General features: G+C 68.7%; 9 protein-coding genes and 2 non-coding genes across 11 annotated transcripts; 4 read left to right on the plus strand and 7 right to left on the minus strand.

Moving 5' to 3' along the window:
* Positions 1 to 244: 244 nt before the first annotated feature.
* Positions 245 to 2,938, minus strand: RHOBADRAFT_54930 (uncharacterized protein; the record flags this gene model as incomplete). The annotated part of the gene is made up of 5 exons (XM_018417567.1): positions 245 to 2,108; positions 2,174 to 2,274; positions 2,373 to 2,549; positions 2,618 to 2,714; positions 2,784 to 2,938. 5 exons carry the CDS (start codon positions 2,936 to 2,938, stop codon positions 245 to 247), a joined length of 2,394 nt encoding a protein of 797 aa, XP_018269792.1.
* Positions 2,939 to 3,505: 567 nt separating this feature from the next.
* Positions 3,506 to 4,461, minus strand: RHOBADRAFT_45700 (uncharacterized protein; the record flags this gene model as incomplete). The annotated part of the gene is made up of 2 exons (XM_018414652.1): positions 3,506 to 4,392; positions 4,449 to 4,461. The coding sequence occupies 2 exons, from the start codon at positions 4,459 to 4,461 to the stop codon at positions 3,506 to 3,508; spliced, it is 900 nt and encodes a 299-aa protein (XP_018269793.1).
* A 294-nt stretch (positions 4,462 to 4,755) lies between these two features.
* RHOBADRAFT_45701 (uncharacterized protein) lies at positions 4,756 to 5,715 on the minus strand (the record flags this gene model as incomplete). The annotated part of the gene is made up of 2 exons (XM_018414653.1): positions 4,756 to 5,645; positions 5,703 to 5,715. The coding sequence occupies 2 exons, from the start codon at positions 5,713 to 5,715 to the stop codon at positions 4,756 to 4,758; spliced, it is 903 nt and encodes a 300-aa protein (XP_018269794.1).
* A 211-nt stretch (positions 5,716 to 5,926) lies between these two features.
* Positions 5,927 to 7,551, minus strand: RHOBADRAFT_54931 (uncharacterized protein; the record flags this gene model as incomplete). The annotated part of the gene is made up of 5 exons (XM_018417568.1): positions 5,927 to 6,618; positions 6,688 to 7,004; positions 7,081 to 7,208; positions 7,280 to 7,410; positions 7,492 to 7,551. 5 exons carry the CDS (start codon positions 7,549 to 7,551, stop codon positions 6,034 to 6,036), a joined length of 1,221 nt encoding a protein of 406 aa, XP_018269795.1. The 3' UTR covers positions 5,927 to 6,033.
* A 291-nt stretch (positions 7,552 to 7,842) lies between these two features.
* Positions 7,843 to 9,337, minus strand: RHOBADRAFT_54932 (uncharacterized protein; the record flags this gene model as incomplete). Its single annotated transcript, XM_018417569.1, has 3 exons — positions 7,843 to 8,778; positions 8,832 to 9,136; positions 9,209 to 9,337. Coding segments are annotated over 3 exons (1,330 nt in total), but the record flags the coding sequence as incomplete, so codon positions are not given.
* Positions 9,338 to 9,809: 472 nt separating this feature from the next.
* RHOBADRAFT_45704 (uncharacterized protein) lies at positions 9,810 to 11,012 on the plus strand (the record flags this gene model as incomplete). The annotated part of the gene is made up of 7 exons (XM_018414654.1): positions 9,810 to 9,887; positions 9,971 to 10,053; positions 10,158 to 10,262; positions 10,350 to 10,431; positions 10,527 to 10,666; positions 10,780 to 10,905; positions 10,994 to 11,012. The coding sequence occupies 7 exons, from the start codon at positions 9,810 to 9,812 to the stop codon at positions 11,010 to 11,012; spliced, it is 633 nt and encodes a 210-aa protein (XP_018269797.1).
* A 256-nt stretch (positions 11,013 to 11,268) lies between these two features.
* On the plus strand, positions 11,269 to 13,878 carry RHOBADRAFT_54934 (uncharacterized protein; the record flags this gene model as incomplete). Its single annotated transcript, XM_018417570.1, has 4 exons — positions 11,269 to 11,560; positions 11,645 to 12,112; positions 12,178 to 12,347; positions 12,412 to 13,878. 4 exons carry the CDS (start codon positions 11,269 to 11,271, stop codon positions 13,846 to 13,848), a joined length of 2,367 nt encoding a protein of 788 aa, XP_018269798.1. The 3' UTR covers positions 13,849 to 13,878.
* Positions 13,879 to 14,090: 212 nt separating this feature from the next.
* RHOBADRAFT_t85 lies at positions 14,091 to 14,181 on the minus strand. The gene has a single exon. It is a non-coding gene; the product is annotated as a tRNA-Ser (tRNA).
* Positions 14,182 to 14,968: 787 nt separating this feature from the next.
* Positions 14,969 to 15,048, plus strand: RHOBADRAFT_t81. Its single transcript has one exon. It is a non-coding gene; the product is annotated as a tRNA-Ala (tRNA).
* A 355-nt stretch (positions 15,049 to 15,403) lies between these two features.
* On the minus strand, positions 15,404 to 18,184 carry RHOBADRAFT_54935 (uncharacterized protein). Its single transcript, XM_018417571.1, has 5 exons — positions 18,111 to 18,184; positions 17,879 to 18,038; positions 17,026 to 17,809; positions 16,741 to 16,943; positions 15,404 to 16,631 (listed from the first exon to the last, which is right to left on the minus strand). The coding sequence occupies exons 1-5, from the start codon at positions 18,119 to 18,121 to the stop codon at positions 15,498 to 15,500; spliced, it is 2,292 nt and encodes a 763-aa protein (XP_018269799.1). The 5' UTR covers positions 18,122 to 18,184; the 3' UTR covers positions 15,404 to 15,497.
* Positions 18,185 to 18,394: 210 nt separating this feature from the next.
* On the plus strand, positions 18,395 to 21,043 carry RHOBADRAFT_54936 (uncharacterized protein; the record flags this gene model as incomplete). The annotated part of the gene is made up of 10 exons (XM_018417572.1): positions 18,395 to 18,438; positions 18,562 to 18,575; positions 18,675 to 18,704; positions 18,764 to 18,797; positions 18,882 to 19,083; positions 19,164 to 19,190; positions 19,257 to 19,756; positions 19,837 to 20,249; positions 20,375 to 20,715; positions 20,787 to 21,043. 9 exons carry the CDS (start codon positions 18,395 to 18,397, stop codon positions 20,500 to 20,502), a joined length of 1,392 nt encoding a protein of 463 aa, XP_018269800.1. The 3' UTR covers positions 20,503 to 20,715; positions 20,787 to 21,043.
* Between the last annotated feature and the right edge of the window lie 128 nt (positions 21,044 to 21,171).

The following is a 21,171-nucleotide window of genomic DNA, read 5'->3' on the forward strand; positions in this document are numbered from 1 at the left end:
CAAGGCTGCTCTCGCTCTCCTCCCGGCCGAAACTCAAGGCTCGAGGTACAGCGCGTGCTCTTTGCAGTTCGACAAATGAGAAGTGACTAGTGCTACAGGCAACAGAAACAAGGACGGGCACATCGTGCATGCGGAGCCAGAACCGAGAACGAGAGGCGAGCCCACCGACGCCCAGACCTCCTCCTCCTCCTCCGCCTCCTCCTCCTCGTCCTCCCGACGACGCTCGCCGCCGCCGCCGCCGCGCTCACACCGGCGCGCCGATCCGCCCATCGCCCGACGGTCCCGCCGCCCACGCGCTGAACGAGCTCCCGAGCCGGCTCGGCCCGCTGAACGAGCTCCCGCGACGGGTGCGCCCTCGCCGCGCCGTCACGTACGACGCGAACCGGTTGCGGAACCCGGCCTCGACGCCGTCGGCGGACTCGGAACCTGCTGCTGCTGTGCCGCCGCCGCCGCCGCCGGCAGAGGTGGACGAGGCGCCCGGGACGGTAGGGCGCGCCGAGCCGGCCGGCGACGAGTGCGAGCCGCGGTGGAGCAGCGCGCGCAGGTGCCGGATGACGCGCTCCTCCTCATGGCGCTCCCCCTCTGCGCCGTCTCCCTCGCTCGTCCTCGCCGCCGCGCCGTCGCCGTCCTGCTGCTGCTGCTGCTGCTGCTGCGCGTCGTTAGTCCCGGCGAGCGGCGCGGCGACCGTCGCGAGGTCGAGGCGGCACAGGGGGCACAGGCGGCTGACGTTGAGGAGGAACGGGTCGATGCACGCGCTGTGGAACCGGTGCCGGTTGTCGCACGGCAGGACGCGCAGCTCGTCGCCGTCCTCAAAGTCGCAGAAGCAGATCGGGCACAGGTCGGCCTCGGCCGCGTCGGCGGCAGAGGCGAGCGTCGCCTCGACGGCGGCCTGCGAGGGCGAGACGACGGCGGCGACGGGAGCTGCGGCGTCGAGGGTGGTGGCGGACGAGGACGCGGCGGCGGTCGAGCTGGGCGTTGCCGGGACGGGTTCGAGCGACGAGGTCGAGTGACGCCGAGCGACGGGTACGGCGACAGGCGTCGACGCCGCCGAGTGGAACGACTCGGCGCTCGTGCTCGCTCGGGATGCTGCCCTGGGGCGAGCGTCGGCGGCAGCGGCGGCGGCGAGTGGTGCGGCGACAGGTGGCACGCCTCGAGGAGCGAGCCCGTCGGCGCTGCGGCTGCGTGTCATCGGGATGGCCGGCGCCATGCTCGGCATGACAGCGAGCTCGATCTGCTCGCCCTCTCCTGCCGCCGCAGCCGCCTTCTTGCGCTCGTCGTCGTCGTCGTCGCCGACGACCGGGCCCGCTTCCTCGTCCCGCCGCTCCTCGCTCTGCGCGCGGCCGTTGCCAAACTTGACGACGGGGAACGTGTCGAGGATGGCGCGCGTGAGGCCGCTCGCGCGCGTCTGGCCCTCGCCGTCGCCCGAGCCACCAAACCCGCCGGCGCCGCCGAGTCGAGGGCCGTACACCTGCGGGTTACGAGCGGCACGGATCGCGCCCGACATGATGACGACGAGGAACAGGGCCGTCACGACGCCCGTGATGGCGTACAGGATGATCATGGCCATCGACGTCGACTTTGCGCCGCCGCCGCCGCCGCCCGAGGCCGCGCTGGCCGATGCCGAGGGCGGGTTGAGCCCACCGACCGTGACGTTGGCGGCCGCCATGACAGCGCCGAGGTAGTTCTGCGACGAGCCGAACGCGGTACTCGTGGCCGACGCAGAGCTCGACGTGCGGGTCGGCGGCGAGCCGGTCGGGACGGTCGGGGCGGCCTGGCGCCGGACGAGTCGCCCTGCGGCCGCCGAGGTGCCCGAGAACAGCGACGGCGCCGTCTCCGACGATGTGACGAGCGCGTCGGGTGCGCTCGAGGTCGAGCCGTCGTTGTCCGGGTCGAACACGGACGGGCTCGTCGCGGCGGCGATGGCGGTCGGGTCGACGGTCGACATGGCCGTCTCGTCGCCCTCGTCGTCATCGGTCGCCGTCGAGGAGGCGTTGATCGGGACGTTGCCGATGACCGACAGGGCGTTGCTGTCGAGGAGCGCCTGGGCGATCGAGGCCGAGTTGTTGAGCGTGAGCGAGTCGTACGCGGCGGCGGCGGCGTTGACGTTGCTGCGGCGGGGCAAGAGTCAGTCTCCTGAGAGCGATCGAGACGGAAGAGGGTGCGAGCCACTCACACGAACTGCTGCTCGATGATGCGCGAGCCTTGAAGCGTCGTGGTCGCGTAGACGTCGAGCACCTTCTCAAACGTGAGGTACTCCTCGGTGATCTGGCAACCCTGTGGACCGTGGTAGAAGCGTCAGTCGAGGCCGTTCGTCGCCAGGCGAGGCCGTTCTCGAGGAGAGAGCGCCGCCGTCGAGACGAGCTGCGACTGACCTCGGACGTGAGCGAGTACAGGAGGGCCGCCTGGGCGCCGAGGTCGCGCGTGATGGTAAAGATGTCGTCCTCGTCAGACGGGTTGGTGCCGTTCGTGTCGCACGAGATCATGGCGATCCAGGGGACGTTCGTCGGCGGCTGGTTGCGCAGCGTCTCGTCAAAGTGGAGGAGGACACCCTGCGCGCTCGGGCAAGACGGTCAGCTCGGGTGCTCGAGACACGGCCTGGGAGTGCAGGGGGACGCACCTTGGAGAACTTGGTCCACGGCACGATCGTCGAGATGTTGGTGTAGTTGCCCGAGTCGTCGAAGCCCTCGGCCCACAGTTGACGGCTGATCGGCGTGCTGCAGGCGGGTGGGTCGAGTCGAGTGTAAGTGTGAGCTTCAGGCCGAGCGGGAGAAAGGCGGACGCACTTGTAGACGCCGTTCTGGAAGGCCAAGTGGAGGAGGTCGCTCGACGAGTCGAGGGACGAGGTGTCGTTGACGGGCCTGGCGGGGATGTAGCCGTGGACGGGAGTCGGCAAGTGGAGGATGCTGGCGACGAGTCCGAGGACGAGCACGGCGGCCATGGTGGGTGAGGCCGTGAGCCGGGACGATGGCGACGAGCGGGGCCGAGGGTGGGCGACGGTGGAGGTCGAGGGACGAGTGCGGGCTTGCGAGGGCTGCCGCGCGTTGCCCTGCATCTTGCTCGAGGTGGTGCGCGTGTCGTGCGGGTGCTCTGGCGGGCGGAGCGCCGTGGGCGGGGACGATGAGGCGGGGATCCGAGAGATGAGGCCGGCCGCGGGGAGAGGCCTGGCGAGTCGCACACGGGCTGGGCGCAGCGGTGCTGGGCACTCGGCGACGGCGAGTTGGCGTGCGAGAGTAAGCCGGTGCTCTCGAGCAGCGCAGAGGGTGAGGCGAGAGAGTGGTTCGAGTCGCAAGCCGCTTGCTTCCCCTCGAGATCCTCGAGACCAACGAGGCACGCGCAACTCGTCGACCCACTCTGCATTAATCACGGCCTCGCCCTGGAGAGAGAGAGACGCTTTCGTCGCACGCGATCAGGCGGAACGAGCCTCGTTGCACGGTCCCCCTCGGCAACCTCGTCCCTCCTCCTCCCTCTCCTCCCTCCTCGCCGCTCCTCGTCGTCGACCGACTGCTCAGGGCTTCGGCACGGCCTGTACCCTGCCGGCAACGCCCCACGACCCGTGCAGGCGCGGGTTGTGCTGAAGCTGGGAGACCTGCTTGTACTCGCTCGACTCGACGCCCGCCTCGCGCTCTTGCAGCTCGAGGTTCTTGACCGCCCACGCCTTGGCCGACTCGACGTCACCGTAGGCGGCGGCCGCTTGAAAGCAGTCCCAGGCGAACGAGGCCGTGCCGGTCACGATGCCCTCCTCCTCGATGAGCGCGAGTCCCTGCTTGGCGAGCTCGACGAGCTTGACCGGCCGCGCGATGAGCTTCGGGACGAGGTCGCGGATGATCTCGGTCTTGGCCCTGCGCTCGTCGCTCTTGACCTGGGCGTCGCCGGTCAAGGTACACGCGCGACAGGTGCACTTGAAGCCGAAGAGGCGCTGCAGCATCTGCTGGCGCTGGTCCCGCGGTGCGCACAGGACGGCGTACGCGATCTCGAGCTCGGTGCCCTGCTCGATGTCGAAGCTTGCGACAAAGCGCATCTTGGCCGCCGGCGTGTCCCAACGACGCGAGACGTTCGGCGCGCAGCTGTGGTTGAAGCGCGAGCCGACGAGGAAGACGCCGCCGGCCGTGTCGTACACCTCCATGCTGTTGTTCTTGAACCGACCGAGATGAGGACCGAGGGGCACGAGGTGGTCGGCCAGGGCGAGCGAGTAGAAGACGTCGCGGTCCGAGAGCGAGAGCTTGGCGACCGCTGCGGCAATGCCCGCTTCGGTGCACTCGCGGGGCGTAACGACGAACGCCGGCGTCTCGGCGAGGATCTGCTCGCCGGCCTTGATGTTGCGAGTCGCGACGAGGCCGTTGCCCTTGCCCGGGATGTCGACCATCTCGAACGCGGTGGCGGTGGCGGCAGGACCTGTGGGAGCGCAGGTCAGGTGTGCTCGAGAAGAGAGAGGCTCGAGTGAAACGCACCTTGAGCGGCCATGGCGAGTCGAGCGACGGAGAGGAAGCGAGCAGAGAGTGGCGGAGAGGAAGAAGAGCGAGCGGTCCGCGCGTCCGTCGGCGACGGCGGACCTCGCCTCCTGAGTGCTCGCCGAGCCGCGCTCGAGTTCTGCAGAAACTCTCGAACAGGAGCAGTCGAGATGGTGCTGGAGCGCAGGGAGAGAGAGCGGAAAGAAGGCAAGGCGAGAGCGTGCGACGCGAGTTGGGAAGGCCGAAAAAGCGCTCGATTCCAAACTCTCGTCGACGACCTCCTCCTCCTGCCTGCCGCCGCTCCAGCTCACGGGCGCTCGACCTTCTGCTTCCTCCCGAACGCGCCCCACGAGCGGTGCGCCTTCGGGTTGGCCTTGAGCGCCTCCATGCGCTTGAACTCGCTCGAACCGACGCCGGCCTCGCGCTTCTGCAGCTCGAGGTTCCTCGCCGCCCACAGCTTGGCCGCCTCGAGGTCGCTCCACGCGACCGACGCCTGGAAGCAGTCGTACGCGAACGGGCCGCGCCCCGTGTAGATGCCCTCGTGCTCGAGCGCGGTGAGCGCCTCCTTGGCGAGCTGGACGAAGCGCGCCGGCTGCGCGATGAGCTGCGGCAGGACCTGGCGCGTCGTGTCGATCTTGGCGCGACGCTGGTCGCTGTCGGCGAGCTCGGCGCCGGTGAGGCAGCACGCGCGGCACTTGCACCAGAAGCCGAACTTGGCGTGCAGCTCGTTTTGACGCTCGTGCTGGCGCTTGTACAGGGCGTCGTAGTAGATCTCGAGCTCGATGTCCTGGTCGATGTCGACGCTCGCGACGAACCGCTCCTTGCCGAGGCCGCCGTCCCAGGTGCGGCAGATGTTAGGCGTGCAGCTGTGGTTGAACCGCGAGCCGAGGAGGAAGAGGCCCTGCTGCGGCGCACCGGTCGCGCTCGCCATCTCGATGCCGTTGGTCTCCATGCGGCCGAGGAACGGGCCGAGGGCGGCCTTGTTGTCGGACAGGGCGAGCGAGTGGAAGACGAGGCGGTCCGAGGCCGACAGCTTGTCGACGGCGGCGGTGATCATGGGCTCGGTGCGGCGCATGCCCGTCGTGAACGCCGGCGACTCGGCGAGGATGAGCTCGCCCGCCTTGATGGCGCGAGTCGAGACGACGCCTTTGCCCTTGCCCGGGAGCTCGACCACCTCGAACGCGAGGTCGGCGGGAACTGCGGTGGGCGACAGGGTCAGTGACGCCTCGTGGAGGAACGAGACGAGGAGCGCACCTTGAGCCGCCATGACGAGTCGCACGAGGGCACAAGCTCGGAGAGAGGAAGAAGAGAGAGCGAGAGCAGAGGCGCTCGGACGGACGAACGGCCGCTTCTCGCCTCCTGAGCTCCTCGCCGAGCGAGGCTCGAGCGGCCGAGGAACTCTCAGACACACACGAGTGGGAGAAGACGAGGCAGCGAAACAGAGTTGAAGCGAACACGAGAGCGACGGCCGAGAAGATGCGAAAAAGCGCTGCGTCTCGATTTCCTCCCGCTCGGACCCTCCTCCTCCTCCTCGCCCACCTCGCTCGCCGCCATTCCCCTCGCTCCCTCATCCGCCGCGTGTCGCTCACCACCGCCGGGCGTTGGCGGGCTCCGAGTGAGGCATACCGGCCTGCTCGTAATGGCACTTGCCCTTGCGGACGTGCGGGCACTCGTCGAGCGTGTACTGGCACCGGTGACCGTGCGAGCACTCGGCGTCGGACAGCTTGCACCGCTTGCGGCGCTGCATGTCGGCGCAGATGGTCGTCTTGACCCACAGGCGGTACATCTTGAAGTCCTCGAACGAGAACGGCGTGTTGTGGTCGTAGGTGCAGTCGGCGTGCGGGCACCCGTCGGGCGACAGCCAGAAGAGGTTGCACGGGCGCTTGTCGGGGTCGAACCGGAAGTTGCGGCACTTGAACGCTTTCGTCGGGTATGCGGGGAGCTTGTCGACGGCGAAGCGGTCCTGCTTCTGGTGCGCGATGAGCAGAGGCCGCTCGGGCTTGTTGGCCGACGGCGCCGTCTTGGCGAGGTAGGCTTGCGCCTGCTCCTGCGTCGGGGCGGGACGAGGCGCCGGGGCGACAGGAGCCACGGGCGTCACAGCACGGGGCGGGGCTGGCGGCGCCGACGCCGGTGCCGGGACGGCGACAGGCTCAGGCGTACTCGAGTAAGACTGCGCGCAGGTCGTCGAGCATAAGTCTACAGTCACATAGAGGAATAAGAGGCGAGGCGAGGGACGCACAGGACTGTGCGGCTCGACATCGAGCTCGGCAAGCTGCGCCTCGAGCTCCTCGACGCCCATCCAGTCGACCTTGACGTCGTCTTGGCCGCTCGAGTCGATCTCGCCAAACAGGCCCTTGAACGCGCTCGTGAGCTTGAGGAGGCCCGACTGGACGAGGTCGGCGACGCCCGGCGCGACCGTCACCGTCTCGACGAGCTGGATCTTGGCGCGCAGGCGCGGCGGCATGCCCTCGAGGTAGGGCGCGAGATAGTCCGTGTGGATCGAGCCGAGGAAGATGGTCGACACAGAGGCGAGAGGAAGGTACAGCGTGAGGAGCTCTGCGTCGGTGAGGGAGGACGAGGTCAGGGCGCGGCTCGAGGGAGGGAGGAGGAGGGAAGGGAGGACGCGACGCACGCAGGATCCGGCCGGCAGCTCCACGCCCGTCATCGAGGGGCAACGAAAGGTGGCACAGCTGACTCGACGACCCAAAGCCCGACAGCCACTGGTCCTGCGCCGCGACCTTGCTCCCGGCGTAGGTGCACCTGCGAGAGAGAGAGAACGACGGTCAGCTCCGGGGCTTCGACAGCGTGTAGGTAGAGAGAGTGGGACGCACGTCACGAGATGCACGACCGCCTCGCCCGTCCCTCCTCCCGCCGACTGGACCTCGGCGCCAGCAATGCGGTGCAGCTCGTCAGCTGCCGCCCGCCCGCCGAGTTGACCTTGCGCGATGCTCGAGGCATTGAACTGTGGTGCACAGAGCCTGGTCAGGTCGGTCGCTCGCTCGCGGGCGATGGGAGAAAATCGAGGAGAGCTGAGCGGACGCACTCGGTCGCCCTCCTCGTTGAGCAGCACGACGGCGAGCTTGTTGCCGCCTGTGCCGGCCATCTTGCCCGTAGACAGCTCCTGGATGCTCGTAGCGAGCTGGTCGAGCCGACGAGCGGTGTGTGGAGAGGGAGAGCGGTCTGTCCGCTCGCTTCCATCAACTTGCGACGACGCAGGATCCTAGCGGTGTGGGGAACCCGTCCGAGCTCCTTCTCTCGATGCTTGTGCTGTGAGGGAGACGAGAATAATGGAAGGCGAGCACGAAAGAGAAAGGACCAAGCCGGAGCGAGAGAGCCGAAGGCGAGACAGCTCACAAGTCGCTCTCAGGAGGCCCGACGAGGCGAGGACAACGTTCCAGCTGGGACACAGCGCATTCTCGGTCATCCGCCGACCCTTAGCTACTCAAATCGACACACTCGCCGTCCTCCTTCAAGCGCAACCCCCCGCGGCCCGTCAAGCGCTCCCACCGTCTCCTCGCGCGCTCGGCGCTCCGACCTCCTCTCCTCCACGGCTCGCCGCCCGACCCAGCGCGAACCCCCGTACACCTTCCTCGCCGCCCTCCTCGACGCTCACGAGCCCGCCCGTCCCGGCGCAAGCGCCCCGCTCGCTCCTGCGCGTCCCGCCGCCCCTCCCGCCGCCGCCGCTCCAGCTCCCGTGCTCGCGCCCGAGCCGCCACGCCGCGCGGTGCCGCTGCCAGAGCGCACCGAAGATGCCGCGATCGCCCTGTCGAGCGCGACGAGAAGCTCGTCGTCGTCGTCCTCGCCCGACGGCGGCGAGGGAGCGCGCTCGACGGGGCGCGGCGCGCGGAACGCCTTGCGTAGGGTCGAGGCGGCGGGGGGGGGGGCGCGGGAGCGCTTGGTTGGGTGGGACGAGGTGGACGCTGGAGGCGGAGAGGGCGAGCGAGCCGCCCCGCCGCCGCCGCCGACCGTCGAGCGCATCGACAGCCGCTCGCGCCTCGATCCTCCTCCCTCTCGCGGCGCGCCCCAGCCCCTCTCGCGCAGCTCGACGTCAAGCGGCCGCAGCTCGTCCTCGCCCTCGTCCTCGTCGCGCCTCGCGAGCGACTCGCGCAGCTCGGCCTCGGTGATGCCGCGGAAAGTGGCCTCGTCGGCGAGCGCGGCGCGGTAGTCGGCGACGAGGGCGGACGTCGTGCGGGTTGGCGTGGGGAAGGGGCGCGAGGTGGGGAAGGGAGAGGTCGAGGGGGAGGAGGACGGGCTGGTGGACGAGGAGGTGGTTGAGGAGGAGCGAGTCGGGGTGGCGAGGGAGCGGGTCGAGCGCGGGTCGGCGGAGAGCCTGTGGAACGAGCTTGTCAGCGACGTCCAGTCAGGAGAGACTCAAGGACGCACATCTTTGTCGGATCCTCCTCGACCGCCCCCTTCCGCCTCTTGCTCGAGCGCTCGCCGACCGGCGAGCGGGCGCTCTTTGGCGCCTTGAACGGGAACCCCGCCGGCGCCCTCGCGCGCTTCGACGGCGCGACCGGCTGGCTCCAGGTGAACTCAGCGGCACGATGCGGCGTCGGCGACGCCGAGCGAGCGTGTGCGCTCGGTGTGGAGCCGAGGCGAGCGTCGTGCGAGGGTGAGGAGGTCGGGGCGGGGCGCTTGAAGGGCGAGCGGGCGGTGCGAGGGCTCCGAGGGCGCGGCATAGGATCGTCCTGTACACGCAGAAAGGTCAGTGCAGGGTCCCACCGCCATCGAGAGGGTGCAAGAGAGGAACGAGGGCGCACCTGGGTCGACTTGGGCGCGGGAGGCGAGCTCGACGAGGCGGACTCGCACGAGGCCAGGCCCGCGTCAGGGTGCTCGCCGAGGTCGACGTCGGCGGTGTTGGGCGGGTACGGGACTGGCGGATAGTGCATGGTCGGGTGCGGAGCGGAGGAAGGAGCAGGGAGAGGCTCGCTCGCCAAGGAAGAGCGAGCGGCGGCAACCCTGCGCGCGCTCTACGTAGTCGCAGGCCTCTCGAAGAGGGCTGTGCACTGCACTGCGTTGCGCACGACCGCACCAGAGCGGGGCCTGGGAGAGCGAGCGGGAGCCGGCCAGCTTGAGAGCGGCCTCGCGAGACGAGGACAGCATGGAGCGGTCGCGCTGCAGGACTGGGCTGTGCGCAAGACGCAAGAGCATCTGCTGAGCATGCTGGACCCCCTGCTTACCGTGGTCGCCGGGTGCCTGTGGCTCGAAACGCCTCTCTCCGCTCGCGAGCTCACCTTCTTCATCATCCTCCGGCCCCGCTCGTCGCCCGCTCTCTGCTCTACCTGCTCGCCTGTGTGCGCCCGTCCAGCACCCACACCCTACAGCCGACCCGAGCAGCACCAGCCCGACCCAGCGCCGCAAATGGCCGACGACAACGAGCGAGAGGTCGCCCGCCTGTTCCGCGTCGCGAGGACAGCCCACGAGCTCGTGCGGGACAGGGTGCGTCCCTGCTTTCATTGCTGTGGAACTCAGCGAGGCGCCGAGCTCACCAGAGTCGTCCGTACTGTCGTGCCGCCGCGCAGGGCTTTGCCATCTCCGAGGACGAGATCAAGATGTCACTCGACGACTTCAAGGCGCAGTACGCGGCAGGGAGCAACGCCATCGAGTCCGTCCACTCTCTCCAGGTCTCTCAAGCGGGCGCACCGGTACGCAGGAACTCGCTGACCCTGTCCTCCTCCTCCTCCCCTCCTCCCCGGTCCGCCCGAGCAGCAAGGCCAAGATCAACTTCAGCGCGTCCAAGCCCGACGCAGCAGGCGAGTCGATCTACGTCTTTTACTCGGAGGAGGCGTCGGTCGGCATCAAGACCATGCGCAAGTGCGTCCGCCCTCCCTCGCCCCGAGCTCCTCCTCGCCGCAAACCGGAAGGAAGCTGCTGACTTGTCGCGAGACCGCACCCGCACAGGTTCATCGACATCCTCGAAGCGCAAAAGTTTGCGCGCGGCATCCTCATCTACAAGACGTCGATGACGCCCTCAGCGAACAAGGTGCGCCCGAGTCCCTCCTCCCTCCCTCTCCCTCTCTCTTTCGCGCCCATAGCTGACAAGTTCCTCGCACCCTGTCGCACGACGCACACGCACAGGTCATCTCGGCCATGGCGGGCCAGTTCCAGATCGAGGCGTTCCAGGAGTCGGAGCTGCTCGTCAACATCACGCAGCACGTCCTCGTCCCCAAGCACGAGGTGCTCACCGCCGAGCAGAAGAAGCAGCTCCTGCAGCGATAGTGCGTCCCGCTCTCCTCCGTTTCTCGCTCGGTGCCGGTCAACGGATCGACCCGTGCGTGGATGATCGGCACGAGCGGTTACGCACGCTCACCGCCCTCTCTTTCGCCCGCAGCCGCCTCAAGGACACGCAGCTGCCGCGCATCCAGCTGCACGACCCGGTGGCACGGTACTACGGCCTCAGGCGCGGGCAGGTCGTCAAGATCACGCGCGAGTCCGAGACGGCCGGGCGGTATGTGAGGTGCGTCGCCTCTCCCTCTCTCTCGTCTGTCGCTCGTCGAGCTCGTTCGGAACTTTCGGAACTGACTGGAGCATCGTGTCGCACGCAGTTACCGGTTGTGCTTGTGAGCGGGCGGGAGGTGTACTCGTAGATGCGTTCGAGCCGTGCGTGGGAGGCGGTCGAGCGAGCTGTACTTTACTTTGGCCTGCGCTTATCTCGAGCGTGCGTCTGCCTTGAGTGTGAGAGTCTTGCAGGTACGTATGGCCTGGCTGCGCAGAGTGGGCGAGAGCTGGGAAGTCGCACTCGGCTGTGTTGCTCCTCGCTCGCACTCGACGTACCGGCCGGCTCACGACAGCCGAGAGAGGCGCAGGCATGGACTCGACCATGGCCTCTCCTGCAGCTGTCACCCCTGCAGGGCCTCCAGCGCCTGCCCCAGCAGCGTCCACCGCCATCACCTCCATCGCGGCCCTCCTCCCCGCGCCGGCCCACCCGCCGCCAAAGCGCACCGACACGGTCGCGCTCAAGCTCCGCCTCGCAGAGCTCCTCGACCCGGACCACGGCCACCTGTACTGGACCGGCCTCGGCGACTTTGTTGCGGCGAGGATCAATCGCGCAGAGTGGGACGACGTCCTGCGCCGGGCGTTCGGGCCCGACCAGGCTGTGAGGGATCAGGCGTGTGCGTCCCACTGTCTCTCTCTGTCTCTGCCATCCGAGAGCGCGCTGACCCCGAGGCTGCCGCCGCCCGCCTGCCCGCCCACAGTCAAGCTGCACAACGCGCTCCTCCTCTCGATCCTGTACAACACGACCCGCCCGTTCCTCCCACCTTCCTCGGTCCGCCACAGCGGCTTCCACCCCCGAGGCGCCAAGAAGCGCGGCGCCGGCGGCCTGACGGGCGACGGTGCCGGCCTCGCCTCGGCCGCCGAGGACAAGCGCCGACGGCTCCTGCGCGACAAGGTCATGTCGCTCGGCCGACGCGAGCGCGCCGAGGTCAAGCTTCTCGGCTCGGCGACGGCGGCAGCGGCGGCGGCGGCGGCGGTCGCGCACAAGGGCAAGCTCGCAAAGGAGGGCGCCGACGCCGAGGAGCGCAGGAGGAGGAGGCTCGCAGAGGGGGACCCGCTCGGCGAGGCGGTCGGCGCGGCGAGCAGGGGCGGTGGTGCGAGGGTCGACCAGGACGGCGTGCCGAGGGCGCTGCGGGACCGGGAGCGTCAGGGCGCGACGCTGCCTGCGAGTGCGTCCCTCGTTCCGCTCTCGCTCTTTCATGAGCGCGCGCACTGACACTTGCCTCGGCGACAGCGCTCGCGCAAGACTACGGGCGCTACGTGCAGCTGCCGCTGTGCTGCGAGTCGCGCATGTTGCCCGACGCCGAGACGCTGCGCGAGCGCATGGTCGCCCTCGCGTACGAGGAGGGCATGCCTGACGGTGTCGAGGCGCGCTCGGCTGCGCTCGTTCAAGGTGCCATCGAGGTCCGCCCAGCTTTTTCTCTCTCTCTCTTTCAGCGGCCGGCACTAACGCCCACCGCGCACGCAGCACCACCTTCGCAACATGATCGCCTCCGTCATCTCGCTCGTGCGCGGCACCCGCCCGGCTTCCCCTCCTCCCCTGCCGCGCACCGCCGCCTCCTCCACCGTCTCGACACCCGTACCTCCCTCCGCCTCGACCTTTGCGCCCGCCGGCGCCGCGCCTCCCGCCCCAGTCGCCGGCTCATCCTCACTCGCCGCCGAGGCCGACGACCCCTCGTCGTCCACCGCCGACGACCTCCTCCCCGAGCGCACCCCGCTCACGATCGCCGACTTCCACGCCCTGTTCGCCATCTCGCCGTCGCTCCTCGGGCAGCACCCGACGAGCGCCGCCGTCGAGCGCATGTACGCCATCGCGCCGCCCGGGTCCGACTCGGACTCGGACGACTGCTCGTCCGACGACGACCACGCCGACGACGAGCGCGACGCTACCGCCGCGTCGGCCTCGGCACGAGCGCGCGCCGGTGCGCCCGCGAGGGACGCAGAGGGCGACACGCCCATGCTCGGCGCCGCCGCAGCGGCTGCCGTCGCCGGGCCGTCGTCGTCGAGCGGCGCGGCGACAGGCCAGGGCGCAGGCAAGCACCCGCGCCTGTCGCGCTCGCGCGCCTCGTCCTTTTACGGCACGACGCGGCCCGTGCGCGCCTCGACCGGCGGCTCGTCGCCCGCCGTCGCCGCCTCGTCGTCTGCGTCCTCGACCTCGGCCGCCGTACCCCCGCACGTGCGCGCCCTCGCACCCGGCGCGAGCGCAGGCGGCGCAGGAGCGTCGAGCAAGCCGCAGCGGTTCGTGCTCGACCCGAGCTCGACGCACGGCGTGCCCTCGGGCCACCCGGACGTGCCGCCGCTCCGGCCGACGCCGGCGCCGCTCCTGCCTGCGCACCTCGGCGGGCCGGGAGGCGCGTCGGGCGCGGCGCCGGGAGCGGCGGGCGCACATGGGTCGGCGGGCGCGCACGGGCATGGGCACGGGCACGGCGCGGGGGGAGGAGGAGCAGGAGGTGGAGCGTCGAGCGGCGTCTTGAGCCCCAAGAGCCTCGCGCTGCGCAACTCACTCTTCCCCGAGCTGGCGCCCTCGGCGCCTGGGTCGGGCAGCGCGACGCCTGGACCTGGAGGAGGACCGGGCGCGGGCCCTGGCGCGGCGGCGTCGGGCGGCGAGGGGGGCGATGGGAACGGGACGTCGACCGACGCAGGGTCCGACTCGGAGGACGACGTCGGCGCGAGCGCGCACGTCAAGCGGGGCGTCGTCGGCGCTGGGCGCAACCCGGGCTTCAAGATCAAGCTCGGCAGCTCGGCGCTCAGTGGCGGCGCTGGGGCGGCGCAGCAGCAGGGTGTCGGTGCGGGTGCAGCGGGTGGTGGGAGGGCCATGCCGACGAACGAGCGGGACAAGGAGGCGGGAAGAAAGTTGTGGGAGGTCGTCGACTCGGTTGGGCTGCTCGACGGCGTGCTGCAGTAGCCTCGTCCTGCATTGACGCGTACGCCATGACTTGCGAGACGAGGAACGAGAGCGTGATCTGCATCAGCCGAGAGCATTGAGCCGCGAGAGAGTCACTTCGTCGAGGCGAGTCGACTTGGGAAGGTCGCGGCACACGAGGCCTGAGCGTCGGCCAACCGCTTCCCTCGCTTCTCTCATGATCTCGCGGCGGCAAAAAGAGCCTCACCTGAGCCCGTACGAGGCTGCGCGGCAAAAGATAACGACGACCAGAGCAGGACTTGAACCTGCGCAGGCAGAGCCTAACAGATAAGCGGTGATTCTAGTCTGTCTCCTTAACCACTCGGACATCTGGCCAGCAATGAAGCGACAGAGGCTGTTGCGCATACAGCTTGCGCACAACCAAACGAAAGCCGAGAGGAAGGGAGGACGACCCGCGTCGGGAAGAGCGACAAGCGCGCGCCTGCTCTCTCAGCCTCGCTTCCCTGCACAGCTGCGCTCGTCGGTAGCAGTACTTGACGTGCCTCGAGAAGAACAAGGTACGCTACAAAGGGCGACACGCTGCCGCCGGGACGAAGCCTCGAAAGCCAGCTGAGGGCCAAAGCGTCGCGAGCGCTGCGTCCTCCAGCGTCGGCGCGCTTTCCTCCCTCGGCTGCGCGCCGGTCACTGCCTGCAGGGTCTCTCGCAGGTCCTTTCCGCAATTTCGCGACCCTGTCCATGCGCACAGTGTCGACAGCCAGCGTATGAGACTCGACCTTCTCGACTCGAAGCTCGTGCTCGATGCGACCCGGCTGCCAGCCAAAGGCGGCACTTGAGCCCCTCGAAACTGCTACATCGTGCAAGCTCGTCGTCGGAAGAGAATAGGAGATGGTGAGGGCGACCAGACCCGGCCTCAAGCAGAGAACGCACCGCTCGAAAGCGGGGCTCGAGCGCTTAAAGCGGCGACGGCAGCGACGTCGCGGCACCCCTCTTGCGGCCCTGTTCGTCTCTGATGACACGAGAGACGCTCTGCAGACGTCGCAGGCACGAGAGCGCTTGGTCCACGACGGTGCGAGCCGAGTCAAGCAGCGCACGAGCCGCCTCTTTCGTCGTCTCTGCTTACTTATTACCTGTATGTACTTTTGCGCCAGCCTGTCATCTACCAGGGGATCTAGCTCATCGGTAGAGCGCTCGCTTAGCACCATCGTGTGCGAGAGGCGCAGGGTTCGACTCCCTGGTTCTCCAAATCTTCTTTTGCCGCTCGGGCATCCCTCTCTTGTCCACCTGAGGCCACGCTTGCTCTTGCTTTTTGCGCTGTGGAAAGGACCGGGCACGCCGAGCGGTCGAAGCTGGACGGGCGAGCACGGCGCGCTTTCACCTTCTCAAGTCGAGCCTCCCGCTCTCGCTCTTTCCCTCGCTACTCTGGCTGCCTTCTGCGCCCTGCAGCGACGGCGATGCGCCCCCTCGACAGCTGCTGCACTTGTTCGACAGGTCGAGAGAAGTGAGGCGACGAGGACGACGCGCGAGCGCAAAGCGCACTGACCCCCTCTCGCCTCGAGCGCACTTTCCTCTCCTCGAACGCTCGAGCGCGCGCACGAAAGACGAGATAGAACGGTGCAGTACAATAACACGCCAACGCACGACCTCGCAAGCCCAGAAAAGACGGGCGCCTCTCGCGCTCGCCCCCCAAGCCCTCACCTGACGCCCCACGCCGCGCTGCCCCTCCTCGCCTCGCGATCCACCTCCCACTCCCACACCCTCGCCGCGGTCGCGACAAACAGCCGCTCGCCGTGCTCGTCCCAGTCGAGGCCGAGGAGGTCGCCCGGCGCACTGTCGAGCGGGAAGTAGGCGCTCGCCGGGTAGTAGGCCCCGCCGCCGCCTCCTGCCGCTCCTGCCGCTCCTGCGGCTGCGCCAAACCCGCCGAGGACCGACGAGGAGAAGCCGCCGGGGAGGTGCGGCAGAGGATAGTACGACATGGCGGTCGCGGGCGCGAGCGGCGGCGATGGAGGAGCCGTCGCGGTCGAGCCCGACGAGCCGGGCAGGTACGTCGCGTAGTAGAACGAGGCGGGCGTGCGACCCGTCGCCGAGGCGACGTTGGACGAGAGGTGCGGCGGCGAGGCGTAGGTCGGGATGCGCGAGAGGAACGAGGTGCGCTCGAACGGCGTGTACGAGGCCGACGACGAGGCGGCAGGAGGGGGCGCGAGGGCGAGGGGCGCGTAGCCGGCGAGGTAGTTGCGGTGGATGAGCGAGTCGGTGTCGGGCGGTGCCGGGGAAGCGCGAGACGGTGTCGAGAGGTCGATGATGGGGATCCGAGCGGCCGGCTCGCCGCCGTCGAACCGCCTCGCGCGCGTCGTGTTGACGCTCGATCCGGCCGACTCGTCGTCCTCGCTCCCCTCGGCGTGCTCGTCGCTGCTCTCCTCGTCCTCCTCTTCTCCCCCTTCCTCCTCGTCCACCTCCTCCTCGTCTTCCTCCTCGTCCTGCTCCTCCTCCTCCCCCTCCCGCCCCGCCAGCTCCTCCCTGAACCTCCTCACCCTCGCCTCCTCCTCCGCGAGCCGCCTCTCGCTCCTCTCGCGCATCTCGCGCTCAAACACGTCGCGCTCGCGCTCGTCGCGCGGCGTGTGCGTCCCGCTGCGGTGCCGCTGCGGGGCGGGTGGGCGCGTGCGAGTCGTGGGGCGGTGAGGAGCGGGAGGGGGAGCCGGGGGCTGCGGGCGTGGGCGGAGAGGAGGTGGGGAGGACGAGGTAGACGAGGAGGACGAGGCCGAGGGGACGTCGAGGATCTGGAACGTCTCGAACGTGCGGGCGTCGACGACGTGGACCCGGTTGCGGTGCTGTCGGCAAAGGCAGAGTCAGTGAGGCTCTCACCGCCGAGGCAGAGAGAGAGAAAGAGAAAGAGAGAGAGAGAGAGAGAAAGAGAGAGAGAGAGAGAGGCGGGCGCACCTCGGTAAAGGCCATGAGCCCGGCGTCGATCCTCCTCCCGCCGGGCGAGAAGCGCACCTTGCGCGCCGCGCCCGCCGGGCCAGGCTGCGTCGTGCGCAGCTCGGCGACCTTGCGCGGCGACGAGTTGGCGCCTCGGAGCGTGGGCGACGCCGGGCGCGACGACGAGGGGAGCGCGCGCAGGTCGTACACGTGGACGAAGCCGTCTGCGTGCGTCGGGGCACCCTGTCAGTCGGTCACGCTGAGACGAGAGGGACGAAAGAGGGAGAGAGAGAGCGCGAGACGCACCCTGCGAAGCGACGGCAAACGTGACATTGTCCTCGCTCCAGTCGGTCGAGAAACTCGCATCGTCGCTCGCGGTGAACGTGTGCGCGAGCTCGTAGCCCGCCGCGCGCGTGTCGTACAGGAAGACCTCGTTCGTGTCGCCGACAGCGACGAGCCACTTGCCGTCGGGCGACACCGAGCAGTGGTTGACGGCCGTGCGGAGCCGGATGTCGGCCGACGGGATGGGCGCGAGGAAGCACTCGCCGCCGGCGTCGAACGAGGGGTGCTCCTCGACGGGGCTGCTGCGACGCTCGTCGCCCTCGTCGTCGCTGTTGCGGTCGTCGTCGTCCGACTCGTTGTCGCCGCCGCCCGTGCGCCCGGACCTGCTCGCCGACGACGCTCCTGCTCCTGCTCCTGCGGCGGCTGCCCACGACAGGTCGACGACGCTGCCCCGAGTCCTGCGCTCGCGCTCTCGCCTGCGCTTGGCGGCGCGAAAGTCGGGCGGGTGGCCGGCGACCTCGAAGACGCGGATCGCCTCGTCGTTGGACGACACGAGGACGCGCGGGGTCGACGGCGAGTGCGGCGAGGGCGCGATCGAGATGCTGTTGTTGATCGAGCCCGAGTGGAGGGTGCGCACGCCCGTGCTCGAGGCGTGCGAGGTGGCGGGCAGGTACTGGTGGCACCAGTCGGAGCCGGGCGTGGCACTCTTGAGGGCGAGCTCGCTCGACTGGCCGCCGACGCACACGAGGCCGCACCCGGTCGAGATGGTCGAGGGCGAGAACTTGAGCGGCGTGTACTCGGGTGGTCGCTGTGCGCGGGGAGTGGGTCAGCCACGAGGGTCGGGAAGAGAGGAGGAGGAGGGAGAAGGGGGGCGCACCTCGGCGTAGAGCGAGACGCTGCAGATGCTGTCGTAGCACACGAGCGAGACTGCGTTGCCGGCCTCGGGGGTGTAGGCGAGCAGGTCGCGCAGTTGCGGATGCGAGGCGGTCGTCGTCGCCCGGACGGACCAAGGGTGGGGGCGGAGGAGGTGGTCGGTCCTGCAGGGCGGCGAGGCTTGGGGTGAGTTGGGTTCGGGTGCACAGGGAGGTAGAGTGAGAGAGCAGGCTCACGGCTGCATCATGGCATCTGCCGCGCGAGGTGCAAGCGGGCGAGAGAGAGACGCGAGCGAGCGTCACCTCTGAGGACGAGGTCGACACCCCGACTCGCTCGAGCGGACTTGTTGCTGCGGCTGAACCGGGAACGTGTAGTTTACGGAGACGCTGAGAGTACTAGCTAGCCCCAGCGAGGTGAGGACGAGGTTGCGCCCTTTGACGGCCGTCGCCTCTCGTCTCCGCGGCAGAGGACGGCAAGCTCTCGCCTCGCCACCTCGCGCTCGCTCGAACGACTGCCCGCCATGTCGACCGACCCTCAGCAGGATGCCAACATCGCCGTCTGGAAGTGCGTCCCGCCCTCTCTCTCCCCCTCTTCTCGCCTCGTCTCCTCGCCCTCCGACTCGACTCGACACCCGAGCTGACCCCGTCCTCTCCGCCCTCTCCCCTCGCCGAATGTTCTGCTCACCAGGATGAAGAAGCTCGGTGAGTACGAGCGCATCTTTTTCGCCCCACCGCACAGGCGCGAAGAGCGAGAGCCAGCCAGCTGACCCCATCTTCATCACCCTCGTCGTCCGTCCTCAGTCCAGAGCTTGCAGGCCGCCCGTGGTGCAGGTGCGCCACCTTCGTCTTCATTCCCAGTCACTCGCAGCCCTGACACCTACCCTCTGCAGGAACGAGCATGATCTCGCTCATCGCTCCGCCTCGGTCCGTCCCCCTTGTTCCCCTCCTCCTCTCGACGGACCCGCCTTGCCCACAGCAGCCACTGACGCCTCTCGAGCGTCCCATCAGGTCCCAGATCTCGCAGCTCCAGTCGATGCTCACGCAAGAGTACGGCACGGCGTCCAACATCAAGTCGCGCGTCAACCGTCTCTCGGTCCTCGCCGCCATCACGTCCACCCAGCAGCGCCTCAAGCTCTACCCCAAGACGCCCCCGAACGGCCTCATCATCTACTGCGGCACAATCCTGACCGACGAGGGCAAGGAGAAGAAGGTGCGCCGACCTCGTCCTCGTACTCCTTCCGCCGACCGAGTCACTGACCCTCTTCCCCCCCTCGTCTCGTCGTTCGACAGGTCAACATCGACTTTGAGCCGTTCAAGGTGCGCCCGACTGCCTCTCTCCTTCGACAAGACGGCTACTGACCCTGCTCGCCCCGTCGCCCGCAGCCGATCAACACGTCGCTGTACCTGTGCGACAACAAGTTCCACACCGAGGCGCTCTCGGAGCTGCTCGAGTCGGACGCCAAGTTTGGCTTCATCGTCATGGACGGCAACGGTGCCCTGTTCGGCAACCTGGCCGGCAACGCGCGCGAGGTCATCCACAAGTTCTCGGTCGACCTGCCCAAGAAGCACGGCCGCGGTGGCCAGTCGGCGCTGCGTTTCGCCCGCCTGCGCATGGAGAAGCGCCACAACTACGTCCGCAAGGTGGCCGAGCTCGCCGTGCAGCACTTTATCACGGACGACAAGGTCAACGTCCAGGGCCTCGTCCTCGCCGGTAGCGCCGACTTCAAGACGGAGCTCAACCAGAGCGACCTGTTTGACCAGCGCCTCGTCGCAAAGGTCATCAAGATCGTCGACGTCAGCTACGGCGGCGAGAACGGCTTCAACCAGGCCATCGAGCTCGCCGCAGAGTCGCTCAGCAACGTCAAGTTTGTCCAGGAGAAGAAGTACGTCCCCCTGCCGCCTCCCTCTCTTTCCTGCATGGAGGTCGTGAGCGAGTACTGACGACAGTCCACCCCTCTCGCAGGCTCATCCAGCGCTACTTTGACGAGATCTCGCACGACTCGGGCAAGTACTGCTTCGGCGTCGACGACACGCTCCGAGGCCTCGAGATGGGCGCCGTCGAGACGCTCATCGTGTGGGAGAACCTCGACGTGACGCGCCACGTCCTGCGCGACTCGCAGGGCGCCGAGCACATCGTGTACGTCCGTGCGCCGCCGCCCTCGGCGAGCAACAACGCCAAGGCGTCCGACGGCGGCGCGACGACCGGCATCGCGGCCCTGAGCGAGATCGACCGCGAGAAGTTCATCGACAAGGCGACCGGGCTCGAGATGGAGCAGGCGCAGGAGCCGACCAACTTGCTCGAGTGGTTCTCGGAGAAGTACAAGGAGTTTGGCGCCGAGCTCGAGTTTGTCACGAACCGCTCGCAGGAGGGCTCTCGTGCGTCCTCCTCCCTCTCTCTCTCTCTCTGGCTCTCCATGTCTCTCGTCGTCGTCGCGAAGAAGGTTCGACCTACTGACCCCTCGTCCTCCTCCCCTCCCCCGCCCACTCTCGTCCCCTCGCAGAGTTCGTCAAGGGCTTCGGCGGCATCGGTGGCCTCCTGCGGTACAAGGTCGACTTTGCCGAGATCGCCGACGCGCTCGAGCAGGGCGACGACGACGAGTTCTTCGACTCGGACGAGGAGTTCATCTGAACGGCCCGTCGCTCCCTTCTGGGTCTGGCGCCGGCGCCGGCGGTGGTGCGCGACGAAGAGGTGCGGCGTGCGAGACCTCGAGGGGGCGGACTGGCTGCGCGAGGCGAGGGCGACGAGCAGGGGGTGACGGGAGATGTCGTCGTCGTCGTTGAGCGTGGCCGAGTCAGGTCGGGCCTGAGGCTTGGTCGGTTGGCGGCGGTCCGCGATGGTTGCGTGCGTCCCCTCTCTCTTCCCTGTCGACCCGTACGCGCGAACCTGACACCTCTTGCGGCCCTCTCTCGCAGGCTCTCCTCCGCACCCGTCGTCAACGTCGTTGCCCGACCCTGTCCCTGTTCCCGCCTCTTCGCCTTCCTCGCCTCGGCCCCCTCTACACTCCCTCCTTGGTCCAACGCCTTCCCCTTCTTGCCCTGTTCGCCCGTGTTGCTCCCCCTCCCCTCGCCTAGAATCGTTGATACCCCTTCCCTCGCTCCCTCCCTCCCTCCCTCGCCCGCACCTCTCCCCCTCTGTCTCTCGCACAACTGCATGACCAAGCTTCATCCTGTCCGTCGAGTGCGTGAGCCACGAGAGTGCGTGCTTGCGAGAGAGTCGACGTCAAGGTCAACGCCCGGCTCGGCGATCTCGGAAGGTCAATCGGGTCGCCCTTTCTCCTCCTCCCCGCTCCACCGCTTG

This window comes from Rhodotorula graminis, assembly GCF_001329695.1.
Source record: "Rhodotorula graminis WP1 unplaced genomic scaffold RHOBAscaffold_10, whole genome shotgun sequence".
Classification (NCBI taxonomy): domain Eukaryota; kingdom Fungi; phylum Basidiomycota; class Microbotryomycetes; order Sporidiobolales; family Sporidiobolaceae; genus Rhodotorula; species Rhodotorula graminis.

Excerpts from the sequence above, each read along its gene's own strand:
- RHOBADRAFT_54935 (XM_018417571.1), bottom strand. Across the intron at positions 17,810-17,878 it reads GCGTCTCGCTCTACGCCGAG|CGACCACCCGAGTACACGCC; the intron begins GTGCGCCCCCCT and ends CCCCGCGCACAG. Across the intron at positions 16,632-16,740 it reads GGCTCATGGCCTTTACCGAG|CACCGCAACCGGGTCCACGT; the intron begins GTGCGCCCGCCT and ends CTTTGCCGACAG.